At 32.4% G+C, this 16958-nt stretch overlaps 4 protein-coding genes across 4 annotated transcripts; 3 read left to right on the forward strand and 1 right to left on the reverse strand.

Annotated features, from left to right (window-relative positions):
* Window positions 1–7060, forward strand: LOC18028749 (putative F-box protein At3g22650). The gene is made up of 2 exons (XM_006414596.2): window positions 1–68; window positions 5962–7060. The coding sequence occupies exons 1-2, from the start codon at window positions 1–3 to the stop codon at window positions 7058–7060; spliced, it is 1167 nt and encodes a 388-aa protein (XP_006414659.2).
* Window positions 7061–8125: 1065 nt separating this feature from the next.
* LOC18028750 (1,2-dihydroxy-3-keto-5-methylthiopentene dioxygenase 3) lies at window positions 8126–10225 on the forward strand. The gene is made up of 7 exons (XM_006414597.2): window positions 8126–8320; window positions 8646–8757; window positions 8834–8928; window positions 9323–9437; window positions 9523–9647; window positions 9731–9801; window positions 9944–10225. The coding sequence occupies exons 1-7, from the start codon at window positions 8303–8305 to the stop codon at window positions 9993–9995; spliced, it is 588 nt and encodes a 195-aa protein (XP_006414660.1). The 5' UTR covers window positions 8126–8302; the 3' UTR covers window positions 9996–10225.
* Window positions 10226–11747: 1522 nt separating this feature from the next.
* Window positions 11748–12884, forward strand: LOC18028751 (putative F-box/kelch-repeat protein At1g62270). The gene has a single exon (XM_006414598.2). The coding sequence runs from the start codon at window positions 11748–11750 to the stop codon at window positions 12882–12884; it is 1137 nt and encodes a 378-aa protein (XP_006414661.2).
* Window positions 12885–13066: 182 nt separating this feature from the next.
* Window positions 13067–14364, reverse strand: LOC18028752 (early light-induced protein 2, chloroplastic). The gene is made up of 3 exons (XM_006414599.2): window positions 14120–14364; window positions 13958–14035; window positions 13067–13551 (listed from the first exon to the last, which is right to left on the reverse strand). The coding sequence occupies exons 1-3, from the start codon at window positions 14252–14254 to the stop codon at window positions 13207–13209; spliced, it is 558 nt and encodes a 185-aa protein (XP_006414662.1). The 5' UTR covers window positions 14255–14364; the 3' UTR covers window positions 13067–13206.
* Between the last annotated feature and the right edge of the window lie 2594 nt (window positions 14365–16958).

Here is a 16958-nt window from a genome sequence, read left to right on the forward strand (position 1 = left end):
ATGGCTTCGTCAAAGCGTTCGTCGTCGTCGCTACCTTTTGAGTTAGTAGAAGAAATACTTTACATGATATAAGATATTTGATTGTCAAGTTTCTGTTGGACTAAAATTTAAAATAAGGTTCAAGTGGCTCATTAAAATCTTGAGTGTGTGAAAAGTACCGGGTCACATAAAAATATTGGTTATAGAGTAAGTGGGAAATGGCATTGTCCCATATCTAAAATTTGGAAAACTTTGGAGTAATATACATGTATGAACTAAGATATGTCTTTATTCAAAGAATGTGTGATAGAAAAGGAAGGAGGCTCCGGTGCGCCGCTGCCGAGCTGAGCCGGGCTTGGGCTCGGGTCTCAGGTCTACGGATGAATGTGGGTCTTTAGTCTTAGGTCTCGGGGTGAATGTGGGCCTTTAGCGCATAATAAGATGTTCTTTTTGACCTTGTTTTGGTTAACGTTTTTGGTCCAAAACGAAAGATCTTTGGTTTAAATTCGAAGAGATAGTGGACTTGATTGAGTTAAGGGTTTGGGTGGAAACGATAGATAGGTATGCATTCTTGCTTCGTTTATCCTATCTCAAATCTCGGGAGATCAATTTTAGAGTTATTCACGAGTTTGTAGTTAGTGTGGAGGAGTTTTTATGTTGAGTTCTTAGTTTTGAAATTGTTTTGAGAGTGATGTTGTCAGTCTCTTGAGGATTGGAAATTAACACTCTGATCTTCTTCTTGTACATATTAACTGTGCTTGGATTTTGATTATGATTGATATGTTGCAAGATGATAGTTCCAATTTTTTTTTTACCTGTAATATTTAAGACTGCTCTTTCTAATTTTTCAGGAAAAAAGGGAACCAGTTACAGCCTAAATACTACATCTCAACAAAGTCTTCAGAAACATATGGTATCTGGTTAAAGACATCTTTACGATGATGGTACAGTCCCTTTTCGTTTTTCTCTAGGTTTGGAAAAGATGCTGATAAGCTTAGCTTGAATTTTTTTTTGCAGTGGAGTTTGCCTAGGGAGCCTATGAACTCTAACAACGCAATAAGCTTCCAAGTCTCCAAGAACCCGAAACCTAACTTTGTGTTTTGTTCTGTCATGCAAACATTAAGATATAATCAAGCAGGAAACTTGGGTGTTTTTGTTATAGGAAAGAACACGTCGATAACTTCGTTAACAAAGCCATCAATACATCTGCTTAATTAGAGAGAAGCGCTCTCTCTTGCTTCCTGAAATCAGGATCTACAACAATGAGAGATTTCCTCTCCTCTCAAGTCTTTGGTATACTTGTGTTGTAATTTACTCTCTCTGTCTCTCTCTATTACTCTCTCTTTACGAAAGGAGTATATTCATAAAGGAAAAATAATAATAGTTGATGTATCATGAAAACTAAAGGTTACTTTAGGAGAGAAAAAAAAAATGGAAATCCCTATTTCCCTCTTTTTACTTATTGTTCAAGTATTTCCTTTTCAATACTTTACTTTTTATGCCGACAACATTAAGAAAAGGGAAATTCAGCTCAAAAGGTAAGTACTATAAGATTTGAACTAGTTAACTTTGCCGCGCCTTGCGCGGACTGATATAATTTTCCATTTGATTGTTTGAAAATCTAATAGTAGTTTAGATTCATTTGTTTTTTATTCTCTATTTTTAATATATTTATTTGTTAGATTATTATGCATGTTAATGTTTGAAAACATTATCGTGAAAACAATATAAAAGAGAGTAAATAAAAACATATTAGTATCCAATAATTTAGTTTATATAGTTTTGAGATCTTTTGACATTATTCTATGCATTTTAGACATAGTTTTTAAGTACCGTACGGACTTATTCGATTTTGATCACTGTTTTATATATTTTAAACATCACAACTATCATCATTTTGTTAGATATTCTATTATTTGATTTTTACTTTTTTGTTAGATTCGACTAAATATCAATTTTATTAAATATAAAAAACAGTATTGACAATAAAGTAAATTATTAAGCCATATAATTCAGACTAATATGATTTAAGTTATTTTTTATTGAATACTTATTTAGAAAAACATTAGTATATGTTTACCTGATGATTCCATAATTTTTTAGTTAGAATGAAGAAGAAGGAAGATGTTAGACAATTATGAAAGTTGTGAAAAAATTAGAGAAAAGTGGTTATTTATACTAAATTATAAGAAATTGAAAACCATATAAACTTTTTTTTTTAACTTTTTTGTTAATTTTTTGGGTTAAATTTTGTTTTTTTTTGTTTTCATACTATATTTCATTAATTTTTAAATATATTCTATTTTTGTTTCTTTTAACATTTTTGTTAGATTTTTTTGTAAATTTTGGAAATATAAAAAATGGTAATCACTAAGAGATATAGTTTCCATATTTGTTTTAAAAAAAAAAAACGTTTTTGTGGTTTTTTTTAAAATGTTTTTTTAGTGGCTGATATTAATACTAAACTATAAGAAATCAAAAACCTTATAAACATAAGAAATCGTAAACACTATAATAATTAACAATATTCTAGCCTAAATTTTGTTAGATTTTAGTTAACATTTTAGTTAGATTTTTTGTTTATTTCGACGACATTAGAAATGGTAAATTTATAGTTTTTTTTGTTTATTTTGAAGAAATTAGAAATAGTAAATTTCTAGTTTTTTATAAAAATATTTTTGTTTATTTCGAAGACATTATAAATGGTAAATTTATATTTTTTTATAAAAATATTTTTATTTTTTCTCCTAGATTTCGGTTTTATCTAATTTTAAAAACGGTTTGATTGAGTAAGAAATTAAACATTAAACTATAATAATTTAGACCGATTTGTTTTAAGTTTTTTTTTATACGTCATTAGATAAGAACCAATCAAAAAATGATACATAATTAGAAAATAGGGCCAAACGATCTTTTTACGGTCGAAACTCATTTCGGAGCTGACACATATGCAAAAAAAAAAAACTGTGAAATTTGCTGTGAGCGCGACAAATAAGTATATAGATAGATAGACTTCCCCGCGATTTCGCAGAGGCTCAAGACCTAATCTTATATACTAATAAAAGTTGAAGCTATAAGCTTCTAAGGGTGTCCACATAGGATTTAAAAAATTAATTTTATTGGTCCACATCAACATTCAAAATTAAGGAAAATTTACAAATCGTAGTATTATTGCTGAAAAAAGAAAATTAAGAAGGTGTCCACATAAGATTTTAAAAAATCAATTTTATTGGTCCACATCAACATTCAAAATTAAGGAAAATTTCTAAATTATAATATTATTACTGAAAAAAGAAATTAACAAAGTTTATTGGTCCAATAAAAAAAAAAATTTATTGGTCCACTTCAACATTAAAAATTGAAAAATGTCTGTATAAATTTTTATTGGTCCACCTCAACATTAAAAATTGAAAAATTTATAAATTCTATTATTTTTAAAAAAAATTATTAAAAGTAAAGAAATTATATATAAAATTCTTATTAATAATAAAAAACTAAAAAAATAATAATTTAAATTAGATATATATACACACATATTTAGAGACTCTTACATTAGCATCCAATTTTTTTGTCACATAATTATAATAATTTTTAAGTTTTTTATAGCTTCAACTTTTATTAGTATAAGATTACAAAGAATATAATAAAATAAAATATAAACAAAACCACTACAAGAACAAATTTGACTAAACTATATGTTTAAATTATAAAGAATATAATGAAAAGAGATATAAACAAAGGCACTACAAGCCGCTTTAATATTGAAAAAAAAAACCGTAAAATCTTCAAATTTTGGCCACCAAATTTGAGAAGAATGATAAATTTCAAGCAATCCGAGAAACATGTCAAATGATTGATACTCAACCCTTTTGAAAAACCAAGAACTGAAAATAGAGAAAAGAACATAGCGGAGGAGACTGAGGTACCTGAGGAAAATTTTTGAAATAACATAGCATATGAATGGATTTTAACAACCCAACCTTAACCACAAAAGTCATAATTAGCTGACCAAAGCAGCATCCAAATACATTCAGTAAGCCTCAAAATAAAGAGGAGAGGCTAAAATCACTTACCGCGACGGGCCTCGTGTGAGATTTTTCAGTTTTGATTTCTAAATCTATTATTAATAAAAGTTAAAGTTATATGCCTCTAAGAATGCTCATATATAATTTAAAAGTTTAATTCTATTGGTCCACATCAATATTTAAAATTAAAAAAATTTCTAAATTTTAAAATTATATTGTTAACAAACAAATCTATTTACAGAAAAGTAAAAATTGAAATTATCTGCCTCTAAAGACATCCACATAAGATTTAAAAGGTCAATTTTATTATTCCACATCAATCACTAATTTTTTTTTTATAAATTATAAAATTACATTGTTAATACAAAATAATATAAGAAAAAGTGTTAATCAAAATTATTCTATTATTAATGATAGTTAAAGCTATATTATTTTCAAGGCATCCACATCAGCATTTAAAAATTTATTTTTATTCGTATATATCAAAATTATAAATTAAAAAAAAAAGTTTCATAATTCTAATATTATGATTAAAAAATATATTAAAAATAAAGAAATCTCTATTAACAAAAAAAAACCAACATGATATTAAAATCTATATCATCATTGTTTAAATCACAAATATAATTTATTGTCTATAAAAAATATATGCTACTTATACAAGTTTAAGTTATTTGATTTAAAAGTTTTTCATGTAAAATTTTAAATAACTAATATTTATGATTTATATTCATCTAATTTTTTTACATATGCAAAACATATCATCGAAATATGTAATATATTATGCAAAAATATGTAATATTTTTTCTCATGTAATATATTATGCAAAAATGATAAAAAAAATTTACATTTTATATATTCAATTTGGAATTCAATAGATTAATGTAGAAGTTTTTAGTTTTGAGTTGTTCAATTTGTTATTTCATTTTCTAAATTTATATGTATTAAATTGTATTGGTTTTGTCTACTTAGTGAGAATGAATATGATGAAACTGAATATAATCATAGAAAAATTATTAAAATAAATAAATATGATAGATTCCTTGAAAAAACAGATATAACAAGAATAAAAATGAAGAAGATGAAAAAACAATTTCATTCTTATTAGAAGAGATAACGTATAATCATTGAAAAATTATTTAAAAGTTTACACTACAAATTGACAAAAATATATTTATTCACAATTTTTGTTTGATTTTATTCATTTCATATTCAACTATTGTTTTGGTTTCAATTTAAAGTTGTTATTAATCTCAAAGCAAATATTTTATTTATTAGTTTGTTTTTAAATTAATATATCAAAATAAAAATTTGTATTTGTTAAACAAGAGAAGAAAAAAGATTCAATTTTATTTTTTTTATATATTTTTAAAGAACATATATATAATTAAAAAAAAGTGAAAATAATTAAAAAAAATTATTTTCTTGATTTAAAGAAGTGAATGTATAATATTAAAAAAAATTATTTTCTTGATTTAAAAAATTATGTAACATTTGATTAATTTGTAAAAATTTTAGAAATTTGTAAAAAATTTAGTTGGTTTAGGTATATTAACTTATAAGTGTTTGACCAAATAATACATTTTTGAAATATGATATATTGTATATAGATTCAAAACAAAACCGTTAAAAAAATGACAATTTACATAAAAATTATTAGATCAACACTATAATATTTTAATATATTATTAAAACACTAATAGATATAATATATATTTTAATAAATATAATTAATTGTATATAATTTTTATCAACAAAATACCTAGCTAGACCCAAAATCTAATTTATATTAAAAAAAAAAAAGGTTATCAACACCTTGTTCTCGTCCGTGTAACTCGAAAAGGGATTTTCTTTTTTTCTCTCGGTGACCTAATTTTCTGAAATTTCCATGGATTCGTCAAAGTCGTCACAGCTTTCGCCGTCGCTACCTCTTGAGTTAGTTGAAGAGATACTAGACTCCAATCGAATCTTTGGCACGTTTCAAATCGACATGCAAACAGTGGTACGCTCTTATTAAGGACAAAAGATTCATCTACAAACACTTTGATCTCTCCCACAAACGATTCATACAAGTCGATTTTCATAATAACTTGGTTAAAGTCTTCAATCCTGAGACCAAAGCTCTCTCATCTCTACAAGGCCCAACTAAAATTCGTGCAATGATTCACTGCGACGGGTTATTTCTATGTAAGTTTTGGGAAAGTAGTGGGACTGATTATACATCAAGAAAGCTCGCAGTTTGGAATCCGTTTTTGAGACCAGTCAAATGGATCAAACCCTCGAATTTTTATAAAAGGGATGATGTCTACGGTTTTGGATACGACAAAGTATCTCGTGACAAGTACAAGATCTTGAGGTTTTTGGACAAATCACATATTGAGATATATGAGTTCAAGTCTAAGCTCTGGAGAAGTGCTGATGCTGCTCTCGATTCGTGTGTAGATCTTTGGTTTCCACAGCATCAAGCTTTGTCTATGAATGGAAACATGTACTGGATTGCTCGAAGGAAAAAGAAGAAGGGTAACTCCGATGATAAAACGGGAATCTTCATCCAAAGTTTTGATTTCTCTAGAGAGACATTTAAAGACATAGGCGGTGTTGTTCCCTTTGAAACTGATTGTTTAGGTGTGAGTAGTGATAGTACATTAGTCATATCAGGTTTGGGAGGAGATAGGCTTTCTTTATTACGTCTACATGAACGTGAGAAGATTGAGGTGTGGGTTACAAACAAGGTGACTTATGATGGGGACGTTGTTTCGTGGAGCAAGTATTTTCATATTACTCGTCCTGACCACCCGATATGTCCAAGTTATTGCGGTTTCCCGGAATATTTCATCAACCACAAGACCAGTAATACCATGGTTTGTTGCGGGAAATATGATGCCACGACGCCTTATTATATTGATGTCGACGTCTACGAAATGGGTGACGGTGACATTAAAAAACACGTTGTCGCAGGATTCGGACATAGTAAGAGTTATGCTTTTCTTAACATTTGCTATGTCTATGTTCCAAGTCTGGTTCCGGTTCTTGAAGAAGACGAAGATAGTCCATGATGATGATGCAGCTCATCGATCTCTCTAATTTTCACAGCCTTTTTTTTTTTTTCTTTAGATTTTTCATGTTCGACTTTCCTTTTTATTTCCGTTATTTATTTCTTGCTAAGATTTTGGATTCCCTATTATTTTGGGAGTCGTTTATTATAAAGTGGGCATTAGAGAATGTTTTGATGATTCAGTCTTTTCTTTTGATCCAGAAACAAGTCTTTTCTTTTCTTTCATTGGTTGGTTTCCAGACATTTAACGTGAAAACATGGAGATGATCTCTGAAGCTCAAGAGATGATCTCTGAAGCTCAAGAGATGAAAATGAAGTTCATTTCCTGTTAACAAATTGGCAATGTACAAAGAATTTTCCTCTACCATTGCTGAAGATTGAGCTGGAGATGTCTTGTAGATCGGTCTTTCATATTTTTGGTCTATTATTAGTTTTGAAGTAGCTTCTTGTTTAGTGGTAACTTCTTGTTTCTTATTCTTTTTTTGGGGGGAAGATATAGTGACCAGAGATTTTTCATTTACTGGTTTTTATGATTATGTAAATGCTGTTTTATATGAATGAGAATTGAGAGACCTTATCGCTCAACAGTCTTCTTCTTTCGAATCAGCTTTGACACCAAACTTTTTTTTAGGCGCAATTCATGATGGGTTTAAATCCGGACCATCGACACATTACAGCAAACTAGGTCTGTTGATTTGAACCAAACCAAGTTTTCTGAACTGAACTGAACCGAAGACTTTGGTTGTGGATTTGGTTTGGCTATGGGTTGTGAACCAATCGACTAAAATCCATGTGGTTTCAGTTAGGTTTGGTTCGGTTTTTGTTCCTTTTTGTTCCCTAGTTTTCCCACACATACCAATTATACCGAGTTTTACAATTATAAATATAAAATTTCGAACCAAATAACCGTCTAACCAAATTTAATTGATAACCGACTTGGAACTAGAATACCAAAAATTTCGGTTGTTTTCCGGTTTACTGGTTTGGTTTTTAGCAACCTTTTCCCTTCTCTGTGTAATTATAGTCGGAAACGGATATCTGTGGAGGCGGCATTATCCTCGCCGCCCGCCGCCGGATCATGGGGGTAGTTTCGTCTTTTAACTTTTTGTCCCGAAAGAAGAAAATGATAAATATTTGTGTTTTTGGCCTTCTTCTTTAAAACGGAGAATCCCATTAATCGCGTGGTTTTGAAGACGAAGAGGAATAAGGGCATAACGAACAAAAGACGACACAGCGAACAAAAATGGGTGAGGTGGTCAAGGTAATCTCTCTGCTTCTGATTCTCATTTTGCTTATGCTTTAATCGGAAAAATCTCTTTCGTATCAATGATTTTTCGATCACCACTTCTTCTATTTTCTCGTCTTGCAAGCAGCTTAATTCCTATTCCTAGATTACTTGAACATTTGATTGCTTCAGAACATTTTTTCTAATAATTTTTATAGCTAATTAAACTCAAAATTTGGTTTTTTTCTCAATCGATCATTTCATCACAGCATCTATTCCAACTTTGATGTTTTTTTCCCTGTAATCAATTATTGATGTCTCCTTGTTTCACATGTTGTGTCTGTGTGTGTTTTTGCTTTAGGATGTAAGAGAAGAAGTAATCCAGGCTTGGTACATGGATGATAACGAAGAGGATCAGAGGCTTCCTCACCACAAGAATCCTAAGGAGTTTATCTCTTTGGACAAACTTGCAGGTGTGTGTGTCTTCAATGAACTCTCTGCTTCTCTGTTATTGTCTTTTGTTTTTCACATGTAATGTTTCTGGTGCAGAGCTTGGAGTCCTGAGCTGGAGACTTGATGCTGATAACTATGAAACCGATGAGGAGTTGAAAAAGATCCGCGAATCTCGTGGTTATTCCTACATGGTTTGTGTTTTGACCTTTTATCTGATGATTTTTGTTTGTTATCCCTTAGACTTGATTGCTAGATCTTTAGTTTCGATATGTTTTGACAAGACAGTGCGTCTACTTGAAGCAGTTTAGCTGCTCAAGCCTTATCTATAAGTAGCGAAGGATCGAATGTAGCAGATTTAAACGTTGTGTTGGTTAGAGAGCAAGTAATGAGGATTTCTTGGGAGATTGTTTAGGTGGTGGTTTGGTTGGGAGTTTAGAGTCTGTCATTGACTATCAAGTCCCTTTCTTTCTCTGTTAAACTTGTTGACCTGATATTTTGTATGTTAATTACTTGATTCCCAACCATTTTTATTTGTATATGTGTGCTCGAGTCTTGGTTTGACGATAGAAAAGTGTTTGAATTCAGGACTTTTGTGAGGTTTGCCCTGAGAAGCTCCAAAACTATGAAGAGAAAGTAAAGAGCTTTTTCGAAGAACATCTGCACACTGACGAAGAGATCCGTTACTGTGTTGCAGGAAGTGGTATGTATACTTTTTATTGGCTGCTTTACTTGAAAACAAAAAATCGATGTAGTCCTCAAATGTTTTAATTCCTTGGAAAAAAAAGGTTACTTTGATGTGAGGGATCGCAATGAAGCTTGGATTAGAGTATGGGTAAAGAAAGGTGGTATGATAGTCTTGCCTGCTGGAATTTATCATCGCTTCACCGTGGACTCAGACAACTATATCAAGGTCCAATGTTAGCTACTTCTTAGTCACTTATGTTGTGTGTTTTTGCGTGCTTAGAAAGTTGAAAATTATTCTGGTTTAAACAGGCAATGCGGCTTTTCGTGGGTGAACCGGTGTGGACACCATACAATCGACCACACGACCATCTTCCTGCAAGGTACACAATGTCCTGTTTTGCCCTCTGCTTTTGTCTCTATCTCTAGAGCTCATCAAAATCATTCCTTTGTGTTTTGTTCTGTTATGCAAACATTTGGATATAATCAAGCAGGAAACTTGTGTTTTTTGTACTCTTGGTACAGGAAAGAATATGTTGATAACTTCGTGAAGAAAGCCATCAACGCCTCTGCTTAGAGAGCTCTGTCTCACTACAATAAAGAGAGTTTCCTCTCAAATCTCATAGATATGTATGCATTGCCTGTGGAGAATGCTGGCTTTGGTGTGCTTGTGTTGTAAGCTTAAATTACACTCTCTGTTAAGTCTGTGTTTACCATTTCTATGTAATTATCCGTTTTACGAAGAGACAAAAATTACTTAAATGGGAATCAATGGTCAACGCAATCTGCTTGTGGTTCACAATCACACCTATTCAGATTAACAACCCGCACATTATCATTAATTCACATAATGCTTTGTGGTTGACACAAATATTCAAAGGAAGCCAATCTTATAGGCTTTGTGGCTTGACACAAATAATTCAAAGGAAACCAATCTTATATGCTTAGTTATTACTTAAAACTTTTGATATTTTAAGTTTTTAATTTTGCCTTTATGGCTTATGATCTGTCATGAAAACTAAAATTCTGAATCTTGGTTGCTTAAGGAGACACAAAAATAAAGTTTTATCACCTCTGGATTATCACCTCCATTGATCTGGATTATACCAGCTTTGAAATTGCATTTTTAGTCATTACACTAGATGTAGGTGAATTGTCAATTTTTTTTCATAAGAAAATATCTGTTTACATTAATTAAGTTCAATTTTGAGAAAATTGCAATTTCTTACCAAATCATATTGGGACAGCAACAGATCCTTGATCTCCATCTCATCAAAGTTGTCATGTTAGTCAAACTCGTATTGGTTATCCTGGAACTGCAAAAATTGTCAATTTACACGAATCAAAGTGGGAGAGAGGTGTCGCTGCAATTTCAAAGCCTCATCAACATAATCATCAGTTGGAGTCGCAGTGCCTTTAAAATTTTCATTGATAATCACATAATCGTGATAATTAAGCAGAGAATCATGATAATCCATTTTTTTGTTGTCTACAAGTTCTTCTCTGACCATTACTTTTAGTATTCATGATGAAATTAAAACTATACTAAAATTTATTGAGAAGCAGTACACATGAAAAAAGTCAATTATCACACTAAAATTGCACATGAGTTTTGGATAGAAATTGAGAAGATAAAAAAAGACACAATTGCAACTGCTTTTTTAACTTGTATGGATTCTGTTTTATGTTCTCTTTGAAATAATTGCTGAAATGGTGAAACCAGGGTGCATTGTCTCTGGCTGATGTCCTCAATTGTATCAGCGGGATATGGTCATCTTGTAGTGAAGATAGAATACAACAAACAACAAGGATTTGATAGATCCTGCTCCACTCAAGCTTGTTATGAAGGATTTCAAACTTTGGCCTTGAACTACCTCGGTTTGGAACAGCATCATCTCTTCCTGATATTGAACGACTAATCCAAAGAGAAGTCATCACTGCCATCAATCTTACAAAATCATGTTTTTATAAAAAAGTCAAATTTACGCATCAGCTTAGAGGACTCTCAGGAGGTTTCTATAAACTAAGCATACAATAAAGAGATATTTCTTTCTGATGTTGAATATATATATGCTTAGATGTTGTCTTTATGGTTTATTAGGTCGTCCACCAAAACAGAAAACACTTTGAATCGTGTGGATTTAGTATTATGGTTGTGTTGTATTGTTTCATGGCTTGATTACCATCTTTTATGCCTATATATATATATCTTCTGTAATATTTGGAGAAGAATCCAGATATGTTTTTGTTCTTGATCAAGTTTTTATTAGTCCAAAAAATCGAAAACCCTAAACTAGCTCATCTTACCACAAAGATCAACAACGAACCGATGATGTCCATTCTTTTTGAAGATTTGGTAGAGGAGATACTCTCAAGGGTTCCGGCTTCATCTCTAAAACGATTACGACCTACTTGTCAACGATTGAATGCATTATTCAATGATCATAGATTCACCAAGAAACACTTTCAAAAGGCACCAAAGGAGTTTCTTGTTCTCATGTGGGTGAGGTTTGAAGTTTATTTAGCTAGTATCGATCTTAGGGGAATTCAGAACAACTTTGATCCATCTATAGAGGTTAAAGGTGAATTTGGCCTACTTGGCCCCTATCTAATATCTCACTGCAACGGATTATTGCTATGCCGCGAGGGGACAATGGAATACGGTAGAAGACTCAAGGTTTATAACCCGTGTACGGGGCAAAACAGGTCAATCGACCTCGGAACTGATAACAGACAATTCAAATGGTTTTTTTTTGGATACCAAAACAACAAATCATCTAGTGCCAGCTACAAAATTTTGTCGTTTGATTGTCGTGCTGACAACTTTGTTCTTGAGTTTCAAATCTATGAGTTTAGCTCTAATTCATGGAGGGTTCATGATGTTGTCAATCATGATGATTGGCGCTTAGCATGTGGTCATCGTGGCGTATCTTTGAAGGGAAATACATATTGGATTGCTTCAGATACAAGAAACACATATCATGGCTTTTGTCGAGATATCTTTTTGCTAAAATTTGATTTTACAGAAGAGAGATTTCAACGTTTGTGTCTGCCGTTAAATTGTAATGCTGATGTCTTGGAAACTGTGGTGCTGTCTACTGTAAGAGAAGAGAAATTTGCTTTGTTAGTTCAGAGATTTGGTGAATCAACGATGGAGATATGGTTAACCAAAAAGATTGATGAGCCAAAGGACGTGTCTTGGAGAAAATTGTTTAAAGTGGATTTGGATTGTAACAATATGTTTAACAATTCCACGAGTTTCATGGTGGATGAAGAGAATAAAGCAGCAGTGTGTTGTAACAGAGAATGCAGAGTAGATGAAGATGGTTACAGGAACATAATTTACATTGTTGGAGAGGATAAATTCAGACAAGTTGATCTTCTTGGAGACTCTGCAACCCATCCAATTCGTTGGTTGCCTGAGCCTTTTTTCTTAAGTTATGTTCCAAGTTTGGTCCAAATCTAAGAAGCAAAAGAAGAATATAACGAGATTTGGTCTTTATATTATTATCATTTTTTTAATAGCCACAGTTACAGGGTGTAATTCAATCTTAGTTTTTTAATAGAATTTGAATCCGACAACAATGATTCTAAATTATGTTTAGTGTTATTACATCTTTCATTCAAAGCTAATTGAATCTTTGTAGGTTGAATCATTTGAAATGAATTCCAATGGAGTTTCATGAGATAAATTATGAAAAAGACGAGATCCAAAATATATAGCATAAATTGTAGAAACCAAACACAAGAAATCATTAGGACAAAACATAGAAAATACAAAACAGGACTTAGACGAGTGTCCCACCCGTAACATACTCAGTGAAGGCCAATGCGACGAGACCAAGCATCGCGAACCGACCGTTCCATAGCTCGGCGTCTGAGGTCATGAAGCCTTTGGACTTTGACTCTGCCCTTATACCTTTGAACAACGGAACCATCGATGCTAACGTCAGCAACGCCGTCGTTCCTAAGAACCATCCAGCGCCACCGTCGGAGATCTGAGCTAAAACGTTTTCTCCCTTTGAAAGCTCCACCGCGAGCGCCGCCACAAATCCCACCATTGCTAGCCTCCCGTTTATCCTCTCAGGCGCTGGACCGCTAAAGGCTAATAAGTCTCTAAACTTTGTACTCACCTGAATAAGTGACAAACCATTCAGCTCACAATTACATAATCAAATACTAATGATGATAATATATATATATATATATATACGTATATTTTGATTGGGATCTCAGCCGAAAAACCAGACTAATCTCTGACACTAAAAAAAAAAAAAAAAAAAAAAAGCTCTGACACTACTAAAATAAAACTGTATAGCTACGGATGTTTTCGTGGTTGTGGCTCTAAATCCGTAGCTATACAACCATTTAGCCACGGAAAAGCACACAAACTTTTGTAGCATGTAGAGCATTTGGTAATTCTTGTCATTTAAAGTATTCTCAATAGCTAACGATGACTGAAAATCGCAATAAAAACAACAAAAAAAAAAACCATCCTTAAACTCCATTGGTAATGATACTAGTTGACTTTGATCATACCTTAGGCTTGCTAGCTGGCTCTTGCGGTTGAGTGGCCGAGGTCGAAGGCAAAGAAGAGTCTTCTTTGATAGGATCGTTCTTAAGAAAGAGTCAATGAAACGAACGGTCAGAATTGAAAGTCAAACAATTAACGTTGGCAAAGTGATGAGATGAGATATATACCTGAGCCATGCACCTGACCCCCACCGAAGGATTCCTCTTGAAGAAGAATTGGTTTGTGTTTCTGATGTTGCGGGAACTCAGTCCACCGGAAGGTGCGGCGAACACAGACTGCATGTTAAACGACGCCGTTGCCATTTCTGATTAGGTTTACTTAGACGTCAAAGATGAAGAAAAAAATAGATAGAGAGAGGAAATTCTCGAATAAACACTAAGAGTTGAGAAATGAGATGGATCTGGTTTGTAGTGTAACTGAGCAAGATCATCTTTGTATTTATAGAGTGGGTGAAGGTGAATGTTAGGTCCAGTTATTTTCTGCATTTTATTTATTTATTTAGATTTATTAATTATAAATATGGGATATTTATTTCTTTTTATTGGAAAATTTTACTTTAAGATTTATATATGTAGTTACTACATTAATTTGCACATGATACTTGACACAACCTGTTTACCATGGTCCATGAACCAAAATTTACAGTAATAAAGTTTTAATTTATAACAAATTTAGGAATGAAAACATTTTGGGAAAGAAAAACATATGAAATAATTAGATTCGAAGCCAAATTTTCTTACCGAATTTGATAGTTTGGATAAGGTCGAGATGTTTTCCTACTTAGGAGATTTTTTCCATCCTTATTAACAGTTATTCTATACATGAATCATAGAATCTGTGAAACAGGCAATATACACGAATTTGAGTTGAACGTTATACAAATAAACACGTATGCAATAATTTACAAAAGAGAGAGAGAGAGAGAGAGAGAGAGAGAGAGAGAGAGAGAGAGAGAGAGAGAGAGAGAGAGAGAGAGAGAGAGAGAGAGAGAGAGAGGGAGAGGAAAATGAGATGAGGATTTGTAAGAAGCCACGTCTAGTTGAAAAGTGCAAGTGAATCGATGACTTGGTTTAATTCATCATCACACACACACAAACATCTCCCTTGTCGTTTTCTTATTGGCGAAGCCAAGTGGATTTTGGTAATAAAATCTTGTCTTATATCAAATATATAATTTTTCTTTTGTACATCAATCAAATATAAACTAAAACGGTACAAGATAAAGGTTTTGATAGGCAACGATACTAAAATAATTTTATAACTTTTTGAAAATTGTAATTGTTGGGATAAATTTGATAATTTCTACAAAGATAATGTACGTGGTGTTTATAATGTTTTTACAGATATAATCCTAATTCATATTAATCTTATAGTTCAATATGACATAAAATATATAGCACCAGATTTTGAATTCATTTGGATTCGAGAGATCCGACACAATGAACAACTTGTTTCCAAATTCATCGTATCTAACAGAATATACCACATTATTAAAAACAAGTAAGTCGGAAACTAAGTGGTCAGAAAGAGGACAGGTCACATTCTATATATCCTATGCCTAAGCTTGGTAATCCGGAATGGTCGGGATATAAGAAAGTATGACACGTACAGGTACCTTGAGAATGAAGTCGTCCATGGAGATAATCCTGACACCCCGATCCCAGTATCGAGGGATCCAAGCCAAATATGAATAATCCTACGAGTGGGAAACACTTTTCAAATTTTCCTCCATTCAAATAGGACTATGTCTTAATCTTATTTAATTGCCCATGTTCTTACAAACCTATGAGATTGAATGCATCGTTCTTACACGTGTCAGGTGATAATGACCCTTCGCAGAAGCTAGAAGAAAAGCAGAGGTTCACATAGACTATACCGCATCTGAACCTCCGACCCGACATGTACACTGGGGATGAAAGAAACACGCCAATGAGTGGTCTTGCAGCAGGCATAACACGTCAAGGAAAGTTGGTAAGACCGTCAGAGACATTACGCAAGCACAAGATTCAGATCCAATCAAGACGGGTCGAGGACCAACCCGCCCGACTCACGACCCAAAGATCGACCCGGTATAATAACTCATATCAGATAAAATCCTATAAATACTTTTTCCCTTCCAATAAAGAAAGGGATCACTCTTTTCAATAATTTTAAGGCTCATATTATCTCTCTAGATACTTATGATCTTTGAGCTCTAGCATCTTATACTTTCCGGTCATTACTCCGACCAACTCCTCGATTCCTCTCCACAGCAGTTTCTTAACCGTGAAACATTTCCACACACAAACTCTTTCGTTTTTTCTCTTTTCACCTCAAAAAGTCCATCACCTCTCAAAGGTTCGAATCGATTCCACCTTTCTAAGGAACATTCGACCAATTTTCCTTCTCCTGTTTTCCGAATTCTTTCCTTTCTCTGATTAGTCACTTTGTGATCTTTTTTACTGTATTCTGATTTGAGCGTCAGAGAACCTTCAGAAAACACACATTTATCATGTTTTCCGAACCTTCACATGTTTTCTGGTTTTGCGGAAGAATTGCCCCGCAGAGGACCGAAAATCTCCTAAACAATAATCTACTATTTAAGTTTTACTGGTCTTTATTGTACCAATTAACATCTTTCACCAACTGGATCTTAGAACATATGAACAGAATCATCACCTCTTATCGATACCGTCGTTTCTAACAACTGAGTCAATACCTAAATTAGTTTCCAAAAGTTTTAGACTAATAAAAAGCCAAGTATAGTATTGGTACGTATCATTTAAAATGTCTCGCCAAGAAATTACCATGATGAATACCATAATAATTTTCGTCGATGGAAAAACTTCACTGCAAAGCCGTAAATTAGTGCTAGTCCATGTTCAGTTTTTTTTATTAAATGTATATTTATATTTGACCTATTAAATTAGTTTTAAATAAAAATATATATGCTCCAATTTATATATTGTTAAATTATTATTTTTTTCTATTTGAATCGAGATCATATTGTTTCACTATTAACACTTG

The sequence above is a fragment of the Eutrema salsugineum genome, unplaced genomic scaffold, assembly GCF_000478725.1.
Source record: "Eutrema salsugineum unplaced genomic scaffold, Eutsalg1_0 scaffold_1, whole genome shotgun sequence".
In the NCBI taxonomy this organism is placed as follows: domain Eukaryota; kingdom Viridiplantae; phylum Streptophyta; class Magnoliopsida; order Brassicales; family Brassicaceae; genus Eutrema; species Eutrema salsugineum.

Excerpts from the sequence above, each read along its gene's own strand:
- LOC18028749 (XM_006414596.2), top strand. The coding sequence starts at position 1 with ATGGCTTCGTCAAAGCGTTCGTCGTCGTCGCTACCTTTTGAGTTAGTA. Across the intron at positions 69-5,961 it reads GAAGAAATACTTTACATGAT|TCCAATCGAATCTTTGGCAC; the intron begins ATAAGATATTTG and ends GAGATACTAGAC.
- LOC18028751 (XM_006414598.2), top strand. The coding sequence starts at position 11,748 with ATGATGTCCATTCTTTTTGAAGATTTGGTAGAGGAGATACTCTCAAGG.
- LOC18028750 (XM_006414597.2), top strand. Across the intron at positions 8,758-8,833 it reads CTCTTTGGACAAACTTGCAG|AGCTTGGAGTCCTGAGCTGG; the intron begins GTGTGTGTGTCT and ends TTTCTGGTGCAG. Across the intron at positions 9,648-9,730 it reads ACTCAGACAACTATATCAAG|GCAATGCGGCTTTTCGTGGG; the intron begins GTCCAATGTTAG and ends TGGTTTAAACAG.
- LOC18028752 (XM_006414599.2), bottom strand. The coding sequence starts at position 14,254 with ATGGCAACGGCGTCGTTTAACATGCAGTCTGTGTTCGCCGCACCTTCC. Across the intron at positions 14,036-14,119 it reads GGGTCAGGTGCATGGCTCAG|AACGATCCTATCAAAGAAGA; the intron begins GTATATATCTCA and ends CTCTTTCTTAAG. Across the intron at positions 13,552-13,957 it reads AGCCAGCTAGCAAGCCTAAG|GTGAGTACAAAGTTTAGAGA; the intron begins GTATGATCAAAG and ends TCACTTATTCAG.